The sequence below is a fragment of the Lemur catta genome, chromosome 2, assembly GCF_020740605.2.
Source record: "Lemur catta isolate mLemCat1 chromosome 2, mLemCat1.pri, whole genome shotgun sequence".
In the NCBI taxonomy this organism is placed as follows: Eukaryota; Metazoa; Chordata; class Mammalia; order Primates; family Lemuridae; genus Lemur; species Lemur catta.
The window spans coordinates 12908005-12932636 of NC_059129.1; the positions used below are offsets into that span (position 1 = coordinate 12908005).

The following is a 24632-nucleotide window of genomic DNA, read 5'->3' on the forward strand; positions in this document are numbered from 1 at the left end:
CTTTTCTGACGTTGTGATTGACCCCAGCAATACCCTGAGTTTTTTCATTTGGGGTTGGTGGCGGGGAACAGGGTTTGTGTTGACAGACTGGGTTGAGTGGAAAGCTTGGAACCTGTCATCATCTTTAGTGAAACTTCCTTCCTTCAGGCCCCCGACCTGCAAAGCACACTTTTGACCTTTTTCTGAACTGAATTAAGAATGGCCATGAACAGTCCAGGAAGTGGTTTGGAACCTTCAGGTGCCACCCTTAGAGCACAATGGTCCTGTGTTCTTGCCGGCAGATCCGTGGGGCCAGACCACTCAGTGGGTTGTGGTGTGAGGGACCTTGTCCATACATCGGAGTTTCCGGTTTCCAAGTGACAGGTCTATCTATGTATGTAAATGGATCCTGACTTTCTCTTTCATTTCTTTGTAGTGAAATGCAAAATGGAGGATGATGAGATGCCTGCAGCCAAGATGCCATCACTTTAACCGCAGTTGGTAGCTTTTCCTGTCCAAGGAAAATGCCCAAATTATGCTTCCTCTACTGTGATTTCTTTAACAACAAGACTTGGTACACGTGAAAACGGAACTTTTTTCCACACAAGATAGGATTTGTTGCAAATATGCTTTAGTGCAAATAGTTTATAAAAGAAAACACCAGTCCTGACTTTCTGCAGTATCCCAAAATTTTATTTTTTCGTCCAGATGTTTCTTCAGTGCTTCCGGAGTATCCGTCTACGTCAACTGCTGTTAAAACGTGCAATGAACTCTAGTCCCGAGAGATGTTGGAGTGCCCTTGTTACCGGTTTTCCCACTTTTGGCTGCTTTTGCAGAGATCCATGTTCTGATTTAAGTCCTAAACGTCTGACCTGGGTTTTAAGCTTACCTGGTGACCACTCTTTTTATAAAAAAGACATCATTGCTTGTGATCATTTCCAAAGGAGACCAGAACTTTGACTTTCATTGCAAACCCAACAAGATGAGGCATTGAAACGCAGACAACAGTAACAAAAGGGTGTTTGTTGTCTAGGCCCAGAGTATTATAGAAAGTTCAGCTTTTATGGGTAAATTAACTTATTACCCTCATTTATCTCGTGGTTTGCCATTAACCCGGATTCTCCCACTCAGAATGTCACAGCTTCAGCCTCAGGGCAGATCTGAAAGCCTAACAGTTGTACTGTGTTGTGTTGACAAGCTACCACACATCTTAAGTAAATAGTAAAGCCTTTATTTTTGTGTTAAGAACAGCATCTTGAAAATAAAACCTATCTGCCCATGCTTTACAACCTTTTAAATTTGTAGTATTTATATAGTCATTTACGGTACACGTTGATTGTCTTGAAATTTCTTTAACGATTTTTTTTTATATAAGTATGCAACAGTCAGCCAGGGGAAGATAAAGGTACATTATAAAACACACATTAATGCATTTAATAAATATATATTATCTATCAAAAATGAGCCTTAGCTCTTCATTAATTAATAAAAAGCACCTGCCGAGAACTCCTGTCAGCTGGTAGAATCACTGCATCATTGGATTACAAAAGCCACAATGCTCCCTTTCCGTGTGGGGTTCGTCAGCCTTGGCCAACCAAGAACACCACCCCCAGTTCACACCTGTTCAATGGGCCCTGACGACATCTATGCTAAAAAGTGATCACCAGGCACCCAGCTTCCAACAACCGGCTCTTCAACCCTGGAAACCCTTGAGACACACAGAACTTCCCAGTTGGTAAATCGTCAGAGCCGATTCCCGCTGTCCCCACCCTCCCCCTCCAGTGCGGAAATCCAGCATGAAACGCCAACTTTCTATTAAAAGGGGGGACAAGAGTGGCTGTTATAGTCCCAAAGCGATTTTAATAACCGGACAAGGAATGATTTGTGCTTACAATGAGGGATTTGGATCACAGATGCTCTCCTTCCAGGTGGTTTTCCCCAAACAAGTCTTGTTTACACAAACAGATCTTAAACAGAGGTGCCATTTAATTTTGTCTTTAAACCTTGCTCCGTGGGGACGGCCGGCTGCTACAGTCTCTTGGCAAAGATGGCTCTTAGTACTTTTCAGGCGGAGTCAAAGAACCGCCCTCCCTCTTCTCCCCTCACTCCTGCCTCCGCCCCCATCGTGAGGGCATTCAGCCCACTCTCACCCTTAAAGTCAAAATAAAACAAAACCCAGAAGCGCAAGAATGGATCAGATTTAAAAGGGGGAAAAAAGATCTCATTAAGTGAGGTTCCCCGTGGCTCAAAGATGGTTCTGTTTTCAGGGTGGGGAAACACTGCTTCGGAGGGAGCCGTCTATGTGTGCCGTGCTCACCTTACACGCCTGGGCAACAAAGGACTTAGAGAGAAAACGATCGTGTGAATCGCTCCATCTTGTGAATGGTATCAGAAAGCTCCAAAGGACTCCAGAGAGCGGGGGTGAGCCACCATCTCCTGGCACGAGAACGTGTAACACTGTCGTTTTTCACTGCACTGGACTGAGGTGCTCGGAGATTTCTTTTTTTTCCCTGTAATGCTGGGTCTGCATGCAACTGCCCCCACCCCAACCCCTGGTCCTAGGTTCCTTCCCTCCCAGCCCTCCCCAGTACTCCTCGTTTCGGTCCACCCAATGATGGTCCTCCAGCAGAGGACTGGAATCGGATTCTCTAGAAGCAAGCGCATGCTCTGGGCAGAGGCGGGGCGGCATTCTGGGGCCATGCATGCTTTGTCTTCCCCATGCACAGGAACACAAGGGAATGCACTAGCTGTTAAGGAAAACTCGCAGGAGGGCCACACAGGGATGGCCGGATTGGCCTTATTTTTCCCAGTGCTTTGCAAGGATGGGGGAGGGGGCACAGCAGAGACCAGGGCCTTGAGAAATATCAAAAGGTTTATTAAAACATAACTCAGCTCAGATGTACTGGCTTATGAAGAGGTCAGTTTCCCCCCCCACCCCCAAACACTAACCTTTTTCATTTTCTTTAAAGGTTAAAGGCTTATGGGTAGTTTTATAGAAAAAGCAATGTAGTGATTAGAGTGTATGCAAAAGGACCCACCCTCATTTATACATTCCATGCCGTCAGGTTAAAACTCTTTGCTTTGAATCGTTGCTAGCGATTATGCTGGCCAAACAGTGCAGAGAACATGGGGCTTTTCATGGCCGGGATGTTCGAAATGCTAAATAATAAAGGAATGACTTGCTTAGGACAGATGGAAACCATGACAGAAAAGAATGGGCTTTGAAAAGAGCCATTTTCATGGAACCCGTGGAAAACCAAGACAGAAATGTCCCCCACACCCATCAAAAGCAGCAAAAAACCCTCATGTGATCCGTTCCACCCTGGAACTTTCACCATATTCATGGAAAAGACCCAAGAAGTCACTGCTTGCTAGGAAGCAGGATGTCATCTCTCCACCCTAGAGGGCACCCTGGACGCCCTGCCATGTGACATTATCGAGGAAAACCTGCTATGGCGCCTGCCTTCCCACCTGCCCCCTGGAAGGGCTTTAAGCTGGTGGCCCCAGTTGAGCTTTTGAAATGAACATGGGAATAAAGTTGGGCAAGGGTTTGGAGGGGCACCCGTAAGTGCAGGAAGAGGGTGAGATGATCTGGCCCCAAACCAGAATAGAATATTCTATGGCTCTACAAGGGGAGGTGGTAGGACTTACTTCTTCACCATAGGCGCTAGAGCAAGAGGCCCATAGTAGGAACAGTGGTTGGTCACCACTTTCTAAAAGTGATGGTCATGTCAGCGCCCAGCAAGCCTCTTCTTTGGCACATGCCAGGGTCTTTTCACCACGACTGGCTATAAAGCTCACCCCACAATTCATTTGGGCCTTGCCTTGGAATCCTACCCAAAACCTCCTTAACTCTCCTAACTGCCCCCTGAAATGTGCAAACCACCAGGCAACTTGGTGGAAAACTCCCCATTTGTCCTCCTCAACAAAATGGTCATCTCCAAGGGGCCAGCTGGAGTCCAGCATTTGCTGGGGAGGGGCGATAGGGTTGGGGCTCCCCCATATGCAGCCAACACCAGCCTGGCCCACCAGCTGTGAACTTGGTTCTCTTCTACCCCCAGAGGATGACACAGTCTTCCCAGCCACGTTTTCGAGTGAGCCTAATACTATTTGCAATTAGCTTTGCTCTAGTTTGCGGGGATTGAGGTTGGTTTGGTATTATGTGTCTGTGTGTGTGGCAGGGGAGGGGAGGGCAGTCGGTGTTAGCTTTTCAGTTCATCAGTGTTCACATTTACACGAAATCCCCTTGGCTAGGATTTCCAAATGTCCTGGCTGTGAGGCGGCCTGGTTCGGCCACTGTTACCGATTTCCCCCTCAAGAAAGACACGGCCAGGGAATAAAATCGGTAAGAGAGATTCTGATTCTCTGGAACTTAAAGTCTTTCACCAGAGGTGTCGTCCTGTGTGACTTGGCGGAGCAGTTGGGATCTGGAATAACATAAGGATAACACACTAAGAACTCCGAGCTTTTGCAAAGGCAACATTAGAAACCGATTCATTCAACAACGTGCCACAGTTAAGTTACTTTGCTTTGACCTAGACAGACTGAAGAAGAATTCTCAAGAAAAGCAGCAACCGCTGTGTGTTATGTGGCCATGGTACCTGGGAAGGCCACATCGCTCTTTTTCTGCAATCGTCCCCCTCTAATGAATATAAGTTTCCTTATCCAGAAACTCACTTTCTAAGTCCTGGGTGTTTTTACCAGTGGCCTTGAAGGAACCAGGAGGGCTTAAAAGTGAGTGATGGGGCCTTTTCTAACCATATTTATTGTAACACCCAGGCTGCACACTCGTGAGTCAGGCAGGCTTTTCTTGGCACCGACAATAAAAGAGCCCAGTGGATGGCAGGGGGTTTTAAGAATGCAAATCCGTGATTCTATTTATCTTTGAGCCTGTTCCAAACAAATGCAAACCAATGCCTCGCATACCATTCTAAAGGCCAGGAAAACCCAGGTTCCCTCCAGAGATCAAAGGCCATCCCTAACTTAGATTAAAAAGCAGCTCAGGTTGAGTTATGGAATTGGCATATGATGTAAAGAATGGAAATCCAATTTACACACGTAAACTGGCTCATGCGTCCTTTCTGAAAGAAGCATGTAGCTATGTTTAGAAATTAAATGTGGGAATGAGAGCGCGTCTCTGGATTGCTGGAGAAAGGAAATGATGTCGTTCCACGGAGGCAAACGTAAGCGATGACAATTCTGCTGAAGGTCTGTTTGGCATCAGATAGTCAACCTGCTTTTGTGTCCGAGGGAGAGAAATGGTGATTGCTTCAATTTCTTAAGACATCTCTTAAGGAGTGGGGGTGGACCCGAGGGTACTAGCTGGGGCACAAAGATAGAAGGGAGACCCAGGGACTTAAACTAGTTGGATGTCAACAAAATCTCTTAGCGGGGGGGCTTCATCATTTTAGGCTTTTCCTAAAAGTCACCTCCCAGGGGGAGGGTTGTATAAGGAAAGCCAAAGAATTAACTGGGTACAAGAATCCCCAGAAATACGGACTCTTTCAAAGGAATCTACAGGTGGTTGACTGAGTATAGCTGGATTGTCTGTGCGTGCAGAAAGGGGGTGGGGAGAGAAAGAAGAAAAACGGAAGCATCGCATGCATTCTAGCTGCAAGGGATGTCGCCTGGAGCTGCTGTCTCTGCTGCTGTCTCTGTAGGCTGCAGAAGCAGCCTCCGCAGAGCAGTGTGTCCCTGTTGAAGCTGCCTCCCAACACTGTCCCGCTCTTAGGCTTCCTGCCAAAACATCACATCTTAATACTTACAGTCCCACCGTTGAGCACAACGGCCATCTCGGTTGGCTGATACACGTTGCTTCTAAATGGAGCGCTGGGTCTTTTCCCCAAGCTGCCGCTGGGTCTTTTTCCCAAGCTGCCGTTGGGAAATCCTGCTGCTGTTCGGAGAGCTGAGGGAGGGAGGGATCGGCAACGCAACATTGCCAAAAGAGAGACGCAATTTTGTTTTCTTCCCCTGCATCCACACAGCGTGAGCGTTCTGGGCACCCCTGCCCTCCCCACCTCGGTGGCTTCTCCCCTTTGTCATAAGAATTCAAAACAAAGTCACAAAGGGGCTTTGTTCTCAGGCTCTCTAGAAGCCTGACTGGTCTCAGTGGGGCTGGGGAGAGCGGTTGCAGCCAGGGTTGAGACTGCAACCCTCCCCCCAGCCACGCAGCCCCTGCAGGCCATGGGTGACAGGCGCCTCTGTGCCCCTCAGGTCTCCGCTGGCAAAAGACCTCCTCTCTAGAGAATGCCATTCATGTGAGGTTCGACATCACACCTCTCAAAACTGTTCCTTCTGGATACACAGAGAGGAGGAGAGCCCTAAGAACAGGGACATCAAGTTCTCAGTAGTACTTCTCGACTTCATCAGAAAGTGGCCTGGGCAGAGAGAGCAGGAGGACTCGAACCACACGAGTAGGGCTGTTTCTAAACAAGAATGAAAGGGACCCCTGGAGCCAGGGCGGCAAAATATGTCAGCACTTTTTCTCTCTGAAAGGCGGGTAAAACTGGTGTTTCTTATTTGCTGTACTTGTAGAGTATGTAAATTTCCTTTTTTGTAAAGAAAAGCCAAATTGATACAAAAAGACACGCGGAGGAGCCTTAAATGCATACTGCTAAGTGAAAGAAGCCAGTCTGTAAAAGCTACTGTATGATCCCAGCTATATAATATTCTGGAAGAGGCAAAACTATAGAGACAGGAAAAGATCAGTGGTCACCAGGGGTTGGGGTGGGGGAGGGTAAATAGGCAGAACTCAGGGCATTTTTAGGGCAGTGAGGCTATTCTGTATGACACTGTGGTGGACACATGTCATGCTGCATGTGTCAAAACCCACAGAACTGTACAATACAAAGAGTGACCTCTAATTAAAATATGGATGTTACTTAATAATAATGTATCAGTGTTGATTCACCAAGTGCAACATGTATGAGTAATGCAAGTTGTTAATAGTAGGAGAAACTCTGTGCATGCAGCAGGGAAGCTGGGGGGTACGTGGGAACTCCCTGTAATTCCTGCTCAAATTTTCGGAAACTTAAAACCGTTCTAAAAAATAGTTTAGTAAAAATATAAGAGAATGTACAAGCACTATTAAAAAACAATCAAAATGAAAGTCTTTTCCATTGTAAGACAGTACCTTCACATTTTCATTCTCATTGAAAGTACTAATTTTGCTTTCCTAAGAAAAGCCTCACTGATAAGTCTTCCCTAAAGGGAGGCACTTTTCTAGCTACAAAGCAGCAAGAGAGCATGGGTTTTTTTTACAAATTACTTGAGGCAGTGACCAAAATCACCTTTGTAAAATAGTTAACCTGCCTAGAGTGCCAACTGGGAGCCAAGCACTGTGAAAAATACTTTATGTATCTCTCTCTATATAAAAATTCATTGAATTTTCATAGCATGAGAGGTACTTGTATTATTTCCACTTTATTTGGGGCACAGAGAGGTTAAGTAACTTGCCCAAGGTCACACAGTGGGTAAGAGACAGAACTAGCATTCAAACCCTGGCAGGGGATCTGTGTTCTTAACCATCACACTATATTGGCTCCAGATACCGTTTTTAACCATTATTCTTAGTTACTTAGAAGCAACTTGAATTTAAGTGATATTAGGGGCAGCTCAGCTCAGACTGGAGCAAAGAAACTGAGGAAGGGTGGGGAATGCATATTCCAAGAGGCACTTATGAAAACCTTCCTTGCTTTGGCCTCTCCACGGTGCTGAGCAAGGGAAGTAGTGATGGGATCCCTGGGACACAGGACAGGGAAGAGGGGAACAGTCAGTCCACGGACTCTTACTATTCTCAAGTCCTAGCCTAGACCTGCCTGGGGGGAGGGAAGTCCAAAGAACACATCTGCCTCCAAACATATTCTCCTCAAGGAAAACAAAAACTGGCTCTACTATCTGTGGGGAGGGGTGCATTGGCCTCAAGGTCCCCCTCTGTAGTGGCTATTTGTGGTTCTCCTTTGGTGAATATCCCTCCCACATTCTAGACCCTGGAGTGTTGGCTACAACTGCCTTCTCCCCTGGCCTCGGGGATGGGCATGTGATTTATGCCTGGCCAATTTGGGCATCACATCTCCTCAGACACACTGACTGGCTCAGGGAAGGGCAGTCAGATCCAATCAGAGCTAACCCTGGGATTTTTGCTCTAGCATCTTGAGAAACGTTCCTCTTTTCCACTGGGACTCTGTGCAAGCCTGCAGCTGTGGGCTGCCATGTTGGTGAGAGACCAGATCCTGTCATCACTTGAGTCTCCCGAATCTAACCATTCCTGCAGCCTGCTTCATTTTTTAATGCCTACTCAGATTGGATTTTTTTTATTATTTGCAAATTACTTCAAGAAGCCCAACTAACTAAAACCCTACCCTGACCTGGGCCAGATCTGAAAGGCAAGCAGGGCTTGCCCACAGGGGATCCCCATAGGAATGAAAGCTCATAGGTTAAATGCCAGCCTTTTCTTGTGTGGACACTGACAACTGAAGCCAGGTTGGCCCTGCCCCCAAAGCCAACTCAGGGCCTTCCAGTAGGAAGCAAAAGGTCAGTTTAAATAGTCCCTGGCCCTCATGAGATCTGAGAGCTCAAGGCCTCTAAAAGAAGGAAAAAAACTGCTTTTCTTTCTTGCTCCTTTGAAAGGTGAACATTTAATGTGCCTTGTTAACGCTTTCCAAGATGTGATCCAAGGTGCTACAGCCCTTAGTGTATTTTAATCTTCTATCACATACCTCATGCCTTGACACTTATTCATAAGCAGTAGGCGGTGAATTCATATATTTCTGGGGTCTCCCCCGGGGGTAAGGAAATAGTGGGGAGAAGCTGCTGGGGCTCGGCAAACCACAGTGCAGCCTGGAGGACGCCCTTCCCATCTCATGAGCACCTCAAGGATGGACTCTCAAGGGAAGAGAACCCGAAAGGCCGGCAGGAGAGTTAAAATGCAAGAGAAACAGGGCCAACGTGGCTCCTGGGCCCCGGCTACTCTGTGAGACCCAGGGATTCAAGGGTAAGGCCCCTTACGGGGCCTGGTTCCTAAAATACAAGCTGGCTGAGGTCAGCACCAAAGACGCCAACAGCTGTTCCCACTGTGGCAAGGGAGCGTGCCCCGACGGTCTCCAGCCAGCAAAGCAAGGGTTTCTAGAACAAAGGCTATCCTAGCCAGGACTCCAACTCAGCCTCTCTGTGTGAGCTTTCTGAGCAATGGCTCTGCCTGACCGCATGTGAATTCTGGTGGACACACATTTGGCATGATTCAAAAGAGGGCTATAAAAAAAAAAACCAGTCTGACAACACCCAAGGTTACTGAAGAGGTGGGGAAATGGGGCTGTCATGCAGTTATCAACGGGGAGGACAGTAAATTAGTCTACCTTTCTGGGGTGCCATCGGGCCGTATGCACAGTAAGTCTTCACTTAGTGTCATCGATAGGTTCCTGAAAACTGTGACTTTAAGTCAAACAACATACAGTAGGTCCATGAATAGTGTTGTTTTGTTATGAAGTTGATGAGAAAAAAAACTGGCTTCATTATACGTTGTTTTGCCTAAAGCTGAAGTTTCCAAAAACCCATCGACGATGTTAAGTGAGGACTTTTCATATTAAGCTTTCAAGTGCAGACTCTTAAACTCGTATCTAGGAATTTTTTTTTTTTTTTTTTTTTTGCAAGGAGTTCATTGATCAAAAGCTGAAAAAGGAATGCATAAGAATGTTCACTGCAGCACTGTTTATTGTGGAGAGCCAGAGGCGGGCAGAAAATTCACCGGCTGAAAATCAGAAACGTAAATTTTGATGCCTAATGGGAAGCTCTGCATCATTAAAAGGCTATATCGTGGCTCCGCGGTTCCTGACCTGGAAGGGCCTCGTAACACTGACTTAAGCAAGCACGCTTAAGAACACCATTCAGACCAGGGGTTTCAACCTGGCTACATCTTAGAATCACTTGGAAAGCCCAGAAATACCTACTCCCAAACTCAGACTTAGAGGGAGGGGGTAGGCGCTGGTCATTTTTTCAAGTAGCGCAGGTGATTCTAACGTGCGACCGGGTTAAGGACCGCTTGGTCACATGGCCGTGTGTGCGCGTGCGTGGGTGAGATCGTGTGTGTGCACCGAGAGATGTCTGGCAAGACGAGAGCGAACCGTTGGCAGCAGTTGTCTTTGCAATGGGATTTTGAGCAATTTTTATTATTTGTGCTGGCTGAAACAGCATGGTTCCTTGCTCATTCTACATGACTACTGTTGCTCCTTTACCACCAGAAAGGAGTAATAAAAGTATTTTTCCTTTGGAAAAGAAAGAGGGGATGCAAAAATGACTTATTTGCCTTTGGCACATGTCAGGGCATAAAACCGCTGTGAAGGAGATGGGGGTGTGCCCTCTATCCTCCATCATCACCCGTGCAAGCACCGATCCTGTCGGTACCACCCTGGCTCCCAGATGCTGTGGATCTCTGGACCTCGTGTGGATATGAAGTATGGGCAGCATTTTTACAAGAAAGGGTGTATGTAATGGAATTCAGAAAACCAACTTTCCCTCTCCCTGCTCTGCTCTGTACTTATGAGCTGAAACAAGTTGCCTGACATCCCTGGGCCTCAGTTTTCCCTTCTATAAAATGGGTCTGATAATCCTCATCTTTCCAAATGCACAGCGTTGTCCTGAGACGTCAGTGAGATGAGGGACACTAAAGTGATTTAAGAAGAGGGGGGTAATGGCAGAGTGGCTAAGGCTGTGAGCTCTGGAGCCAGCCCGCCTGGGTTCAAAGCCTGGCTCTGCCTCTTGGGCAAAGTTGCTTAGCTTCTCTGTGCCTCAGTTTCCTGTCTGCAAAACAGACCTCTTGGAGTTATTGTAGGGATTAAATGAGCCACTAAAATGCTCAGAACGGTACCTGGTCCATGGGAAGCACCCAGTAAAGGCTACTTATCCTTAATTTTAAAATATACTTGGGTAATTCTGGCATCTGGGTTTTACTGCAAGGAGATAAACCCATCACATTCAACAACGTTTCTTAACCTTTTGGGGGTCACAGGTAACTCTGAGAATCTGACAAAGCGATAGACTAATTCCCCAGGAAAACATGAAAGTACAGAATTGTGTATCCATTTCGGGTTCCGGGGGCATCCGTGGGTCTCAGATAAAGAGGATCCTATCCAGGAGATGGCAAAGGCGTGGCTCTGCCAGGACGCCAGGAACTGGCCAGCTTGTCCCCTGAAAGGCCCTCTGGGCTCCCAGGGCTGATGTCTATTTCAGCCCCATCTTCTCCTGGCACCCCCAGGAGCCAGCCCCCCAGCTGGGCTGACACTGCCATCCCCGCCAAACCTCTCGACAAACCCGGGCTGGAACTTTCTGGTAAGAAGAGGGCAGCTCTGACAAAGGCCACAGGGGATTTTCAGCCCTGTCCACACTGGCGTTCCCTCCTGTGGGTCTGGCTGGGGGAGGGGTGCGAGGAGGCCGGGTACATCCAGGTGGGAGGGAGGGATGCGGGCGGCCGTGGAGGATCTAGTGGTTTGGCGTGCAGGCTGTGCTCCAGGGCTCAGCACTCAGCCCAATGAGCGTCCTGGGTGCACGCCCCTGAAAACGGAATTGTGACAATCTGGAGTGGGCCACCTCCTAGCTGTACGTCCCCGGGCAAGTCACTTAACTTCTTCGGGCCTCCATGTATCCATCTATAAGATGGGGATAATCAGGCGGCAGGAGGACAAATGAGATAGCGCAGGTTAAAGACAGGATAGCGCCTGGCACATAGTTAGTGCTCAACAAACGGTGACTATATGAGATAATCCTTACTGCTCCTGCTACTGTGAGTTATTACTGTTGTAGCCCCTGATGCAGCTTCAGGTCACTGAGAAAAGGCAATTTTATTTAATCCCAAGCACTGGGAACCTGACTCCCTTCAAGTACTGATTCTCAGAGCTACTTCCCAAGCCCCGGCAGCAGGGGATTTGGGCGCCTGTAGCACATCCTTAAGGCAGGTCCCCACCTCTGGATCCTGCTGCAGCAGTGACAGACCATCCTGGGTACCCGGACAATGTCCACCTCCAGTGCCCACCAAATCTATTATTTTCATGCCTCGAAACCAATGGAACTCGTTCAGCCCACTCACGAGTTATAGGGCCGTTAATGACAGCGGGAGATGGGAGTGGCTGGACAGATGCCCCGGCCCCCCTGTCCTTCCCCGGCCAATCCTGAGGCTCACCCTATATGTGTCCTCAGAGCATTCCCAGCAGGACTGAGCCCCAGTTGTCTATGGCAGTAACTAGCTCATTAATAACCTTTTGGCGTTTCTGCCTTCCCCGTCTCATCCTGCCTGCCCTCTTCCCCGCAGGGACCACCTCCCGAGCACAGCGCCTGCACCCCAGCCCTTGTCTCAGACTCTGCTTTCAGGGGAACCCAACTAAGGTGCACATGGGACACGCCAGGGGCCATGGGGGCTTCGTACTCATTGTGTCACTTCTCTCTACAGCGCTAGGTGACACATTCTCTTATTACTTCTATTTCACAGATTTCAAAAAAACTGAGGCTCAGAGAGGTTAATGTCATTTGCTCAAAGCCACACATCTGGGAAGTGGCAGCAGCAGGATTTGAACCTAGATGTCTGTCTCCAGGGCCCAAATTCCTACACTCTGGTGACGGAGGCAGGGCAGGGGACAGGAGTACTGCCCCTTGTCTCCTGCTGCCACCCAGCACGCGAGCTGCAAATTCAAACACTTCCAGGGAGGCAGGGAGTGAGTGCTAATATGTTACGGCAGCTGGGGCACGGGGCAGCGGGGAGCAGTGGGGAGTGTGGCCAACAGAAGAGTGGATCCCACCTAAAGGGTGGCTACAACTCCATGAGGGACCAAAGGCAGGGCCTTCCAGTCCACGCGGGCTCAAGTCGGTTGCAGACAATTGCAGCCAGGTGGAATGTCGGCCTCATGGTTGCCAGATGCGGCTTGGTAAAAGAAACCTGGATTTTTATAATAAATTAGTTGGCAATGGATAGGAAAAGAAATGCTCAACAAAAATCCATCTCTGAGCCAGTTTCAGCTCAGGGGCCAATGTTTGCGGGCTCTACTCTGCTAGGACTGCCCTGGGACCAGCACCACCTGTCCCCACCGGAGAGAAGGACGAATAGGCCCCAGGTGTCGTCACTTTACCTGCATTGTGCTCATCCATGGAGAAGGCCTTGTTCTCCATGTAGGTCCTCGGCAGCTGCACGTCCTCCTCGAAAGCCGTCTCCCGCATCCTGGGCTGCGACGTGTCGAAGTAGTTGGGCGTGTTTTCCTGCAGGGCCGGGAGCAGGGTGCAGTGGATCTCAGGGATGGCGTGGAAGATGACGAAGACCCAGCCGCTGGCCGCCAGCGTGATGGCCAGGGTGGGGTCGTCCCAGGCGTCTCCCTGCTGGAGCTTGCCGTTGCCGAAGAGGTACATGGCGGTCCAGGCCACCCAGATGAGCACAGAGAGGAAGGCCGTGATCAGCAGGAAGGCCCCGTTCAGCTTCCACCTCTTGAACTTGCCGCACAGCGTGAAGAGGGCCAGCCCCAGGGTGACCACGAGCAGTACCATGTCGTAGATGAGGGCCATCACGAAGTCCATGGGCTCGTAGGCGCAGGCCGGCCTGGTGTCGCGCAGCACGGTCAGCACCAGCCACTCCACGGCGATGATGACCTGCACCAGCATCAGGCACAGCGCCAGGCCCACCAGCTGCCAGCCCGCCGGGCCCGTGCCGTGGCGCACCAGCCTGCGCACGCGCCACGCCTGGCTCAGCAGGCAGGAGAAGCAGAGCGCGAAGAGCACGCCCCAGAGGAAGCGGCGAACGGAGCAGATGGTCTCATCCTCCTGGATGATGAAGGCGAATGTCAGCCCGAAGAGGCCCAGGGTCCCCAGGAGGAAGAGGAAGTGGAGGCCCACGGGGCTCTTCTTCTCCTTGTCCTTGATGAACGGCAGCCGCACCAGGAGGATGAGCGTCAGGAGCAGTGTGATCAGGGCGCCCGCCCCGGCCACCGCCTCCACCACGATGCCCCAGATGGCGTCCAGGTCGCACAGGGACACGTACTGAGGGAGAAGGTCCAGCCCGCAGCCCCGGGACGTGCTGGCGTTTTCAGAGGCCACGGAGGCGATCGCGGAGAGCAGGAGGAGGGTGAGCACCTGGTGGGTTCTCATCTTTCTCTCCGATACCACGAACACTCTAGAAAAGCCAAGGGGGCGGGGAGTGGGGAGAAAGAACAATTCCCCGTAAGACTCCCACTCTCCTGGCTTCCCGATGGAGGCCCGCCGATTTCAACCCTGCCGGCCCACACGGCACCCGCGGGCACATCGGGGAAAGGGGCTCCCAGCTGCGCCCCTGGCCGGGCGCAGTGAACACCCATGAACCATTGTCGCCAGTGGCTGCGGGACAGAGCAGGAGGGAGACTCACTTCCTCTCTGTGCCTTTTTGCCTTTTTTGAATTCGAGACCCCATGCCATGTCTGACCTCTTCAAAACTAAGGGAATAAAACAAAACTTTCAAGTGCCAAGTGCCTCGCCGGGCAAATGGTGGGTTTCGACCTCTCCGCGCTGACACTTACTGACGCCTGACTCCGGGACAGGAACCGAACACAGCCGGTCCTCACAATGCCCTGTGAGGCGGGTCCTATTATGACATCCATATTACAGGTGACAAAACAGGGTCTCCAGGAGGTGACAGCCCTTACCCAAGGTCACACACCCTACTCCCAGAAGTGTCCCTGCTCCAAAGACTCCCGGCATTTCCCACGCAGTATACCCAAAAGGAGCTAAGACGTCCTCAGTTCCACGCTTTGTCTCCCCCTCACACGTCCCACGCCCCCTCCTCCTACAGATCTCTTGAGGGTCCCCCTCTTCCTTCCGCCCCGGGTCTGTCTCTCCCTGGGATGCCTGCAGGACCCTCTCTCTTGCCCCCACGTGCGCTGGACTCCACACAGCAGCCTCGGTGACAGGCTTAACCCAAGTCTCCTCGTGCCCCTCCGGCTCCCTCTGCTTGGACACTCTTCCTCCTCCTCCTCCTCCTCCCCCACCCTGCCGGGCTCAGCTCTGATGCCATCAACTCAGACCTTGGCCAAGGTCACACCCTAGCCCTCTCAACCACAGCCTCTGGTGACTTCTTTCTCAGCTCTAATCGTGTCTGTCAGTTTCTGCCTGTTTACTTTGTTTCCTCCTTCCCTTCCTCTCCTCCCTTCCGGATTTTCTCCGCTGCACGATGTGGCAGGTCAGGGACGCTGTCTCTCCTGTTCTCAGTGGACCAGGCTTTCTCAAGCTCAGCATGACTGACACTTGGGCCGGATCATTCTTTGTCGTGGGGGGCTGTCCTGTGCACTGTGGGGTGTTCAGCAGCATCCCGGGGCTCTACCTACTGGATGCAGGTAGCACAACCCCTCCCCTGATTGTGACAACCCCGAATGTCTCTAGACACGGCCAGATGTCCCCTGGCGGAGCAAGATCTTCTGGAGGAGAACCACTGGTGTAGACTCAAGCACTACACACAGTGCCTGGCACAAAGCGGATGTTTAGTAAATACCGAATGAACAAGAAACATGTTCCTGGGGACTGTCCTCTACCCCACGGCTACCAGCTCCGTGCTTTTGAAGGGAGCCTGGCCTTCGAGAAAGCCACAGTCTGCACAGCTGCGCTCGATGCTCATTTCTGGGCCTCTCGAGCCAGCTCTCCTGCCTTAGCTCGGCCCCCATGCGGGGCTGCGTCCAGCTGCCCTCCCCGCATGTCCAGAGCGTCCCTGGGGCTTCCTTAAGTAAATGCAGTATCGACCACCTCTCTCCGCCAGAGATCCCGTGAGTGTCTCACATCCTGCCTCGGCTGTGCGGCCTTCGACTGGCATGAATTATTGATGCCGCTGAAGGAGAAGGTGCCTGGTGGTGTGGGGCTCACGCCTGTCCTTTGGCCACAGATGCGAGGAGGCAGGCTTGGGACAGAGCATCTGGCCAGCCGTGCTCCTTAAACAGGCATCTCGGCATCCAGCTCGGGCACATTTAGGGGTGAGGATGCGCCCCAGACGTTGACAACCAGCCTGCAGTCCAGCACTGTGCGTGCCCCTGCAGCGTGGGTCACTGGAGTGCCACCGCAGCTATCGAGCTTTGTCCACACGCCACCTGTGTGTGTCCAGTGTGTGGGCTTAACTGTGCGGTTATTTGCTTAACTGACTCACTGAGGCCTTTAAATCAGTCTACTTAGAAGAAAACCAAACACATTAAAGTACTTATCTTTTGACATTTTAAAATTGCTCGTTGATGTAACCCGTGTTGCATACCCACTGGGCACATCCCAACGTACCACCCTTTGGAAAAACATCATCCTAGACAGAACGGCTGATCACGAGATCCTGCAAGCATGCTGGGAGTCAAGATTTAAGAACTGGACGTGTCAGAACAAAATGCCATCGGTCCCTGACAGGTGCAGGGGCCTAGAGTGGATGTCCGTCAGACATGTCATCAATGGCCAACTCGATTAGGAGACTTCTCAGCAAGAAACAGCCTAAGCAGCCTCTCTTGGTGGCCCGGCAGCCAATGCCATCCGTCCATGCCCAGGTGGCCGGCAGGATGACAGGTAGGACTGTGCTCCTCAGCCTTGACCAACACCCCCCCCCAGCCCCTCCTCCCAAGTACCCCTAGGCCAGTGGTTCTCAACCAGGGGCAATTTTGTCCCCCAGGGGACATTTCGCAATGTCCAGACATTTTTGGTTGTCACAACTGAAGAGTGGGGTGCAAATGGCAGCTGGGAGACAGAGACCAGGGATGCTGCCAGACATCCTACAATGCACAGGACAAGCCCCACAACAAAGGATTACCCAGCCCTGAAGGTCAAGAGTGGCAAGGCTGAGATAGCCCCGTTTGAACACTCCGGGACAGAGTCAATGGGGAAGATGCCAGGAAACCAGCCAGGCCCCTCCGCCACGGGCCTGCCCCCCGTGTCCTGCCCTGGCAAGAACTTGGCCTTCTTTAGTTGTCTCCACTCACTCTCCCAGGGGTATCTCCTCTTTCCAGGCCTGGCTGAAAACTGGGACTTTGTTTCTCCAACTCCTTCCCCACCGTCCTTGGCCCTCCAACCACAGCGGAAACCCACGGGGAAGATGCAAACACCGGGATGGTGATCGTGCTTCTGCAGCCATGCAGAGGCCTGTGGCCCTGGTCCAGCGCTCCCGCTCCCCCTCTCTGACATGGGAAATGGATACATTCTTGCTTTCTGCTTTCATCCCTGAGGGTGGAACCCTCTGCTCTTTCCTGGACAGCTGCTGCTTTGGTGACCAGCATCCGGTTCTCCCATTTCTGGAAAGAGCTCCCAATTTCTCTTTGGAGAGATCCCTTGAGCCCCAGCTCCCAGCATGGACGTGTGACCCAGGCCTGGCCAATCAGGGCATTTATCCTACCCTTTGGCTCCAGGGGCTGCTTCATGGACAGGCACATGATCTGAGCCAGACCCACGAGAATTAGCCACAGGAGTGTTGCTCGCCCTAGCTGGAAAGAGGTCTCCTCTTTCTCCGGGGGTTGAAGAACTACAAGGATAGAGGCCTGAAGCCGGAGAAGGACATTATCTGCCGTCACAGAGAGAGAACCTGTCCCAGAGTAAAGCTGGCCCAGAGTCCTACTACACTGAACAGCTGGATCCATCCATGCCTGAAGCTGGAGCTGCCCTCCGCAATTCCAGCAGCCAATCAACTTCTTTTTTTTTGGATTCAGCCAGTTTGAGCTGGGTTTCTGTCACTTGCCACCAAAGAACTTCTAATATTCCTCCCACATCTTGTGGCCCCCTTCCAGGAAGTCCTGTCTACCCAACATCTGAGCATGTAGATGCAACTGAGGGCAGCCAGGGACTGCAGCAGGGGTCCAGTCATTTCAAGTGGGTCATTATCATTGCTAAGGACGGCCGTGTGGTGACAGCCACCCCACCCATAGAACAAGGTCCAGGATGGGTTAGGGGGGTGGTTTTACACATGGCATCACAGAATGAAGCCCAGGAAGGGTCAACGAGGATGTCTGGGGGAGTCAGAATTGCCCTGCAGAGTTTTCTGTTAGCACCACAGTGACAGCAGCAATAACTGGTAACTTCCCAAGTGCCACCTATATTCTAGGCACTCTTGTGCAAGTCACATATGTTAACACCGAATAATCTGCATAACAACCCGATGAATCAGCTACTACTACTATCACAGCTTTACAGGAGATAAAACTATGGTACAGGGAGGTCAGCGGGCTTGTCCAAGGTCACAGGTCACATTGTTATAAAGAGGTGGAGCCAGGAGACAAATAATTGTACTATTGTTTTTGGGCTCTTACTCCAGCCTAGGGCTCTACAAGTGTCACTTGGTGAGTGTTTTGCCGGCCAGTCTCTCTAAATTAGGTTCTCCTTGCCCCCGTTAGGCTCTGTGCTGATACTTTTGATTACTGTTTTTGTAGCATGTGCCACAATTTTCAATTATTTTATTACATTTTTGGTCTGTTCCTCACTGCCCTCCCCTACTCCTGCCCCATACCCGGCACCTTATCTGTCTTGTTCCATGCCAATTCCCCAGTGCCTGCCATGGGCAGGGCTCACGATCCAGTCGCTGAATGGATGAATTGATAAATAGGGTCTCTAAACCTCCTATCACCCCAGAAGGGTGAATATTTTCATTCCTATTTATAGGGAAGGAAACTGAGGGTCTGAGAGGTTTAAGTCAAAGTCTGGTCCTTGGGGCCGGACACGGTGGCTCACGCCTGTAATCCTAGCACTTTGGGAGGTGGAGAGATGGGAGGATTGCTTAAGGCCAGGAGTTCGAGACCAGCCTGAGCAAGATCAAGACCCCGTCTCTACTAAAAATAGAAAAATTAGCCAGGCATCATGGTGTGCCCTGTAGTCCCAGCTTCTCGGGAGGCTGAGGCAGGAGGATGGCTTGCGCCCGGGAGTTTGAGATTGCAGTGAGGTATGATGACGCCGCTGCACTCTAGCCCAGGCGACGGAGCAAGACCCTATCTCAAAAAAAAAAAAAAAGAAAAAGTCTGGTCCTTGGACTGGCAAGGGCAGTGTCACCGGGGAGCTTGTTGGAAATGCAGACTCTCAGGGGTGGGTCCAGCACCTGTGTCTCCACAAGCCCTGCAGGTGTGATGCTTGGGTGCACCAAGGCCCGAGGACTAAGGACACATATGGCAGGGGACCAGGACCCACAACCCTGACTCCTTTCACCCCACCACCCCAACCTGAGACGGGCGACGCCCATGCACGATCTGCCCCCACTTTCAGGTAAGCCCCCATTCTGCTCAGTTAGGCACCTGGTGTCTCCCACCCCCACGCGCTGGGCAGCTCTCCAGGAAGCCCAAGCGGAACAATACCAGATTAGAGGTTTCAAGTGAGCCTGGAGGCAGGGCTGACTGGGACGGGATGAATATATGGCAACAGACCCGTGGGATGCAGGCGTGAGCGTCTCAAAAGGAGCAATGAATAAATGTGAACGAACGCGCAAGACTCGGCTCACATACTAATTACCCTTGCTGCCAGCCAGCCTCCCAGAAATGTGACTCACTCAGATGCTCTTTAATACACTGCATCTCTCTCTCTCTCTCTCTCACACACACACACACACACACACACACACACACACACACACACACACACACGCACGCACACGCACTCCGCAGAGGGGCCTGAAGCTTCTGGTGGTGGAGGAGCAGCGCACCCCCTTTCTCCACGAGCCAGGGCCTGCAGAGGGCTGGAAGGAACACAGGCAGGCCTCCTTGCCTGAGAAGGACAGGGCCCACCTGCAGGCCACACACAGGGCTGGTTCTCCCAGCCTTGCTCCCACCTTGGTGTGAATTTCGGAATCAGACCTCCCGGCTTCAAATCCTGCCCCTGGGCCACTAGCTAACACCTTGTGACCCTGGGGAGCCGATTTAACCTTTCTTGCCTCAGTTTTCTCATCTAGGAAATGGGGGTGATAACAGTGCCCACAGCATGGGATTGTGGTGAGGATTAAAATAATTAATAATTATGGTTTAGGACAGTAGTTAACGCAGCATAAGCACTTTCCAAAAAGTGTCCATTAAATAAATAAAAAACAAATAAAGATTGGCACATTCTCCCTTGTCTAAGAGGTGAACTCTTCTGGAACCGATTTTTCTAGGAGGGCGCTTGCGATGGAGGTGTTGTTATAATTCGGGGGCTCACCCAGGTGTTTGTCCACTGCTGGTTTCCAGCCTCCCCCATCACACACCAACCAAAGAGGTCCCTGAGGTGGTGTGAAGGGGAGATCTCTTTGGGGGTGGTCTGCCCTGGGGACCCCCAAAACTCTTCTGCTACCCATAGCAGGTGCTCCAAGTGGGGACCTTGCTGTGAAGGTAGAACTCAGGCCGGGGGACCCTGGGATGCCCTGAAACCAGGCATCTCTCTTGTGGAGCCAGAGCCAGAGCCAGGACGCCCGGAGACGAGACACCAGCCATTCTCTCAGGAACCAGCGTCTGCCTCTCCCCATACACCCGTAGGAAAGGAGAAATAAAATGTACAAAGCCGTTCTGGAACATACCATTCTGACTGGCCTTGCCCCGGCCTCCACCCTGGGTCCCTTCCCAGCCCAGCATGTACCCTTTCAGTGCCTGGCAGGCGCCCAGAGGCATCTTAACCCACCTCCTCTAGAGATGGGGGGTGTGCACTGAAACAGGAAGAGAAAGACAAAATGAGCAGATTTAGGGGGTGTCCCAGCCCTGGGCGTATTTAATAGTTCGGTACACAGATAAACACCTGGCACAGAGTTCGTACTCTCATCAGACTCCTTGGGAGTGGAGTCAGAGAGAACTCTGTGGCACTGGGCATTACTTAATCTCTCTGAACCTCAGTTTCTTCATCTGTAAAATGGGGATAATGATAGTGCGTCTTCAGGAAGCACGTGTGAAAACCACATGAAAAGTATTCAGCTTGGTGCCTGACACAGAGGAAGCAAGGGTATGGGTTTGTTAAAAAGACAATCGAGATTCCCACTGTCCTGTTGGGGACAACGAAGGCTGAGAGGTCACGTGGCTTTGGTCAGAGGCATACTGGGATTTACAGGTCAACCCGGAAATAGAACCCATTTCTCTTAGCTCCTGACCCCAAAGCCTTTCCACTGCACTGCTGTTCCGACTCCCCCCATGTCTGGCAGATGCCCAGGATGGGGCTGGGGAGCTGCTCTCCCCACGCACCCCAGCGATACACTCCCGTTCCGGCCCACTCCGGTTAGAGCCGCTGGTGCATTTCCTGCCCAGCCAGATTAGACTTGTTACAAGGTTTCCTGACACTAAACTCTTCCCCAGACCTGCAAATCTCACCCTCTGCTATCTTTTCCAAGTTACAGGACCTCATAATCTTCATTTCCCAATGCAGACCAAACCACTGGCCTATTTGGGGGCTCTCAAATTAAAAAACCCTCTTAGATTAGTAAACTGGGTTGCAAGAACACAAGCTCCGTGATCCATGAATACGCAAGGCAGCTCCAATCCTGTAAATAAAAGCAATCATTTAAATGCAAATTGCATCCCTGGCTGCCCGTTGCTCGGTGGAGGGTGGAGGGGTCCTCTCTCGGGGTTGTTATTCCTGAGAAAAAGTGACTAACTCGGAAGCCCCAGGAAGCTCTGCATGGAAGTGAACATGCTTATGGGGCCACAGGCTCTGGGTGGGGTTTGTTATGGTGGGTAAGAACTGCTGGAAAGTGGGGAGTAGATTTTAAAACCTGGGCCACTCTTCCAGTTGGCTCACAGGGCTGGCCAGGCTCAAAGCAGTCCCACAGGCTGCACGGAGCCCGATGGAGCCTCCCAGTGCCTCCCTCGCCCCATGGGCAGAATGGACGGGGAGCTGCCTTCCGTCTCCTTGTCGAGGTCAGAGGAGCTTTTAAGAATCAGATCCTGGGACTTCCCACTCAAACCCTCCAAGGGCTCATTGGCCCCAAGCAAAATCTCCAACTCCTTTCCATGGCCCAAAAGATTGTGATCTGGCTGGTCCCTGCCATCCTCCCACCCCACCCCCAAATCTGCCTAAAGCTCTAGCCACAATGGCCTTTGTTCAGTTCCTCTAAACTCATTCCCACCTCAAAGCCTTTGCACTTGCAGTGTGCTCTTCTTGGTTCTGTCTTCCCCCAAGATCTTCCAGTGGCGGGCCCCTCACCTTGCTGGGCTCCCCACAAACGTCACTCCTCAGAACAGTTTTCCCAGCTGCACGTTCTTTTACATCGCTGTTTTATTTTCATGTCAGCCCTTATCTCATTGGATATTCTATTTGCTATTTTTGCTTGTTTAGTGTTTGCCCACTCACCTCCCCAGTCCACTAAGAGCAGAGGCTTGTCCACGTTATACAAGGTAGTGCCCCCGCACCCAGTTCTGTGGCTCGGCCATTGATTGAAAAAACAAATTAACCAATAAAGATGTGGGGTTTATCTTTCTAACAAAACCGCTTGCTGCCTGTGCCCCAAATGGCGGCTCCTTTCCCCCAGCCCCCAACTTCTTCCCTTCCCAACTCAGCTGACCCCTTTTCAGACTCGGAGCAGGGAGCAGATAGGAAGCTGTGTTCACTGCACAGTCTAGATACAAAACTGGCCGGGAGGGCTTCCAACCAACAGATGCCAATTTGCATCCTATTTACATGTCATTTGCATGCAGTTTAACTCAAAGTCTGGATACTCCACAAGCCCCTCTTCTCCACTAAGAAACTTCTGAATTAAGGTTCCTTGGCTGCAGTGCGGGGGTTTTTGTGCCAGATCCCTCCCCCACTTCGCTTGTCTTTGCGGAGTCCCCTCTGCTTCCTGGACTCGGTTCAGGTGCCCCCCAGCCTGGTGCAGTTGGGCAGCCAATGTGGCGCGTGGGCTGGGGCCCCAGGCGGGGACGCCGCTGCCCGCCACACTCCAGGGGCCTTTGTCCGCGCTCCAAGGAGCCGCCCCCTTAGCTAACGGGGGACGAGAAGGGGGGAACTGGCTAGGCCTGGGTGTGACAGAGCAAGGACCGGAGAACGATCCCGCTGCGCTGGGCGACCTCTGGGGCAAGGTCGGTGGCCCACTCCCCAGGGCCGAGGTGGGTGCGGGTTCCTCCCGTGCGCTCCCCTTTCCGCCCAGGCAGTAGGAACCCCGGGATGTGTGGTGTCCTGGTCGGGCTGGAAGCCTGTGTCCCCCAAGGAGAGAGGACACAGCACAGGGCTAGTCCTTACCCCCCAGCCTGGCCACCTCTACCGGAGGTCCAAGTGCCCCGTGTCTGGAACAGAAACGCCACCCTCCCCCGCCATTGTATGCAGCTGCCCCCTCCTACCTCCCCCACTTGTCCCCCAGCCCCAGGTCTCAGCCCTGCGTCCTTCCCTCCTGCAGTGTCCCCCTCTCCCCAGCTGGATAATGCACAGCCTCGGCTGGCTGCGAGCTTGGCCCCCGGCCCCTGCAGCAGGTGCGGCTGCTCACCCCCAAAGTCCGGCCCTTGCGCCCCCGGCTCCGTCTGCCAGGTCCACGGCCAGCCCCCCACCCGTTTACCACGAGGCCCCAGGACGTGCCTGCGGCTCCTCACACCGACGAGTCACTCGGGCATGGCTGGACTCTTCACGCTGCCAGCTGCCCTTTACCTGTGGTCGCCCCCAGACCCTCCTCCGAGACCTGGATCTCCACCCGGTCCCGGTACGGTCCCCCTCCCGGGACGGTCCCCGGGGAAAGGTCCCCCCTCCCCCGCCCCGCCCTCTGCGGCTCCCCTCCCGCCCCGCTGTGGGTCCCCTCGCCCTGACCCAACATCTCCCCCAGCAGATGGGGGGGAGGGAGGGGCCTGGGGGGTTTCGAAAAACACAAGAAGAGGACGCCCCAATCCTCCTAAATGTACGGCGGGAAAAGTTTCTGGGGTCCCCGCAGCGTCCTCCACCGCCTCGGCGCGACTAGCACTCACCGACCCCCGCCGCCCCGCAGCGCCGACGCTCGTGCTGGCCCTCGGCCCGAGTCACATCTCTGCAGCGCGGCCGCTGCTCCCGCTCCACGCACGCCCGCCTGCGGGTCCGGCTTCACTGCATCGCCGCCTCCCGCCTCTGCCGCGCGAGGCGCCCCCTGGCCCGGCCCGCGCTGCTGCAGCGGCCGCCGCCCCGCCCCCTCCACGCCCCCGCCCCACCGGCCCCGCCCCGTCCCCGCCAGGCCCCGCCCCGTCCGCCTCCGCCCCGCCCCCGCCGGCCCCGTCCCCGCCGCCCGCCCAGTCCCGGGGCCCACCGGCCGTTTGGCGCCGGGTTAAGTGTCTGGCAGCTCCTGTCTGCTGTGCAAGCCCACCGCTCAGTGCCGGGATCGCAGAGACTAACCCCCCCGACCCCGGTGTCCCCAATTCGCGGATGTTCCCCTCAAACCCACAGTGCGCCCATGAACAACCCAGACGCACCGGGCAACTCCCCAGGGTGGTCCATTTGCAGGAACGTCCCCAGCCTACACGCACCGAGGGATGCCGCCTCGGGGGTCCTAGGGCAGGGGCCTTCCTCCCCCGGGACTCGCTCCCTCGTGGGCTCGTACGCAGTAACTTCCCCGGAGCACACCAGCACCGGGCCCGGGCCGCAGAGAGGACCCAGCCGCCTGCCTTCCAAAGTCACCAAGGCCCCATACAGACCCGGGCGCACACACCCCGCTTGGCCTCCTCCAGGGGAGTCCCTCCCGGACACACTCCTCTCCCTGCTCTGCTCCGACCTCCCAGGTGTCCCTGTCCCATTGCGCATACTGAGCCGGACACCCGCCGCCTGAG

At 52.7% G+C, this 24632-nt stretch overlaps 2 protein-coding genes across 3 annotated transcripts in view; one reads left to right on the plus strand and one right to left on the minus strand.

Moving 5' to 3' along the window:
- Positions 1-1635, plus strand: part of IQCK (IQ motif containing K) — a 103939-nt gene extending 102304 nt beyond the window's left edge. For both annotated transcript variants that reach the window (XM_045542713.1, XM_045542714.1), the window contains one exon: positions 416-1635. In XM_045542713.1, coding sequence (XP_045398669.1) covers positions 416-471 — 56 coding nt within the window. In that variant the 3' untranslated portion in view covers positions 472-1635. The remainder of the gene's footprint in view (positions 1-415) is intronic.
- On the minus strand, positions 1190-24632 carry GPRC5B (G protein-coupled receptor class C group 5 member B). Its single transcript, XM_045542124.1, has 5 exons — positions 24247-24632; positions 23805-24001; positions 13089-14119; positions 5745-5884; positions 1190-4406 (listed from the first exon to the last, which is right to left on the minus strand). Exons 1-5 carry the CDS (start codon positions 24604-24606, stop codon positions 4362-4364), a joined length of 1773 nt encoding a protein of 590 aa, XP_045398080.1. The 5' UTR covers positions 24607-24632; the 3' UTR covers positions 1190-4361.

Excerpts from the sequence above, each read along its gene's own strand:
- GPRC5B (XM_045542124.1), bottom strand. The coding sequence starts at position 24,606 with ATGCGCAATGGGACAGGGACACCTGGGAGGTCGGAGCAGAGCAGGGAG. Across the intron at positions 24,002-24,246 it reads TGTTCATGGGCGCACTGTGG|GGGGCGGGGCGGCGGCCGCT; the intron begins GTTTGAGGGGAA and ends GGGGGCGTGGAG. Across the intron at positions 14,120-23,804 it reads CTGCGGGGCGGCGGGGGTCG|AGTGTTCGTGGTATCGGAGA; the intron begins GTGAGTGCTAGT and ends TGGCTTTTCTAG.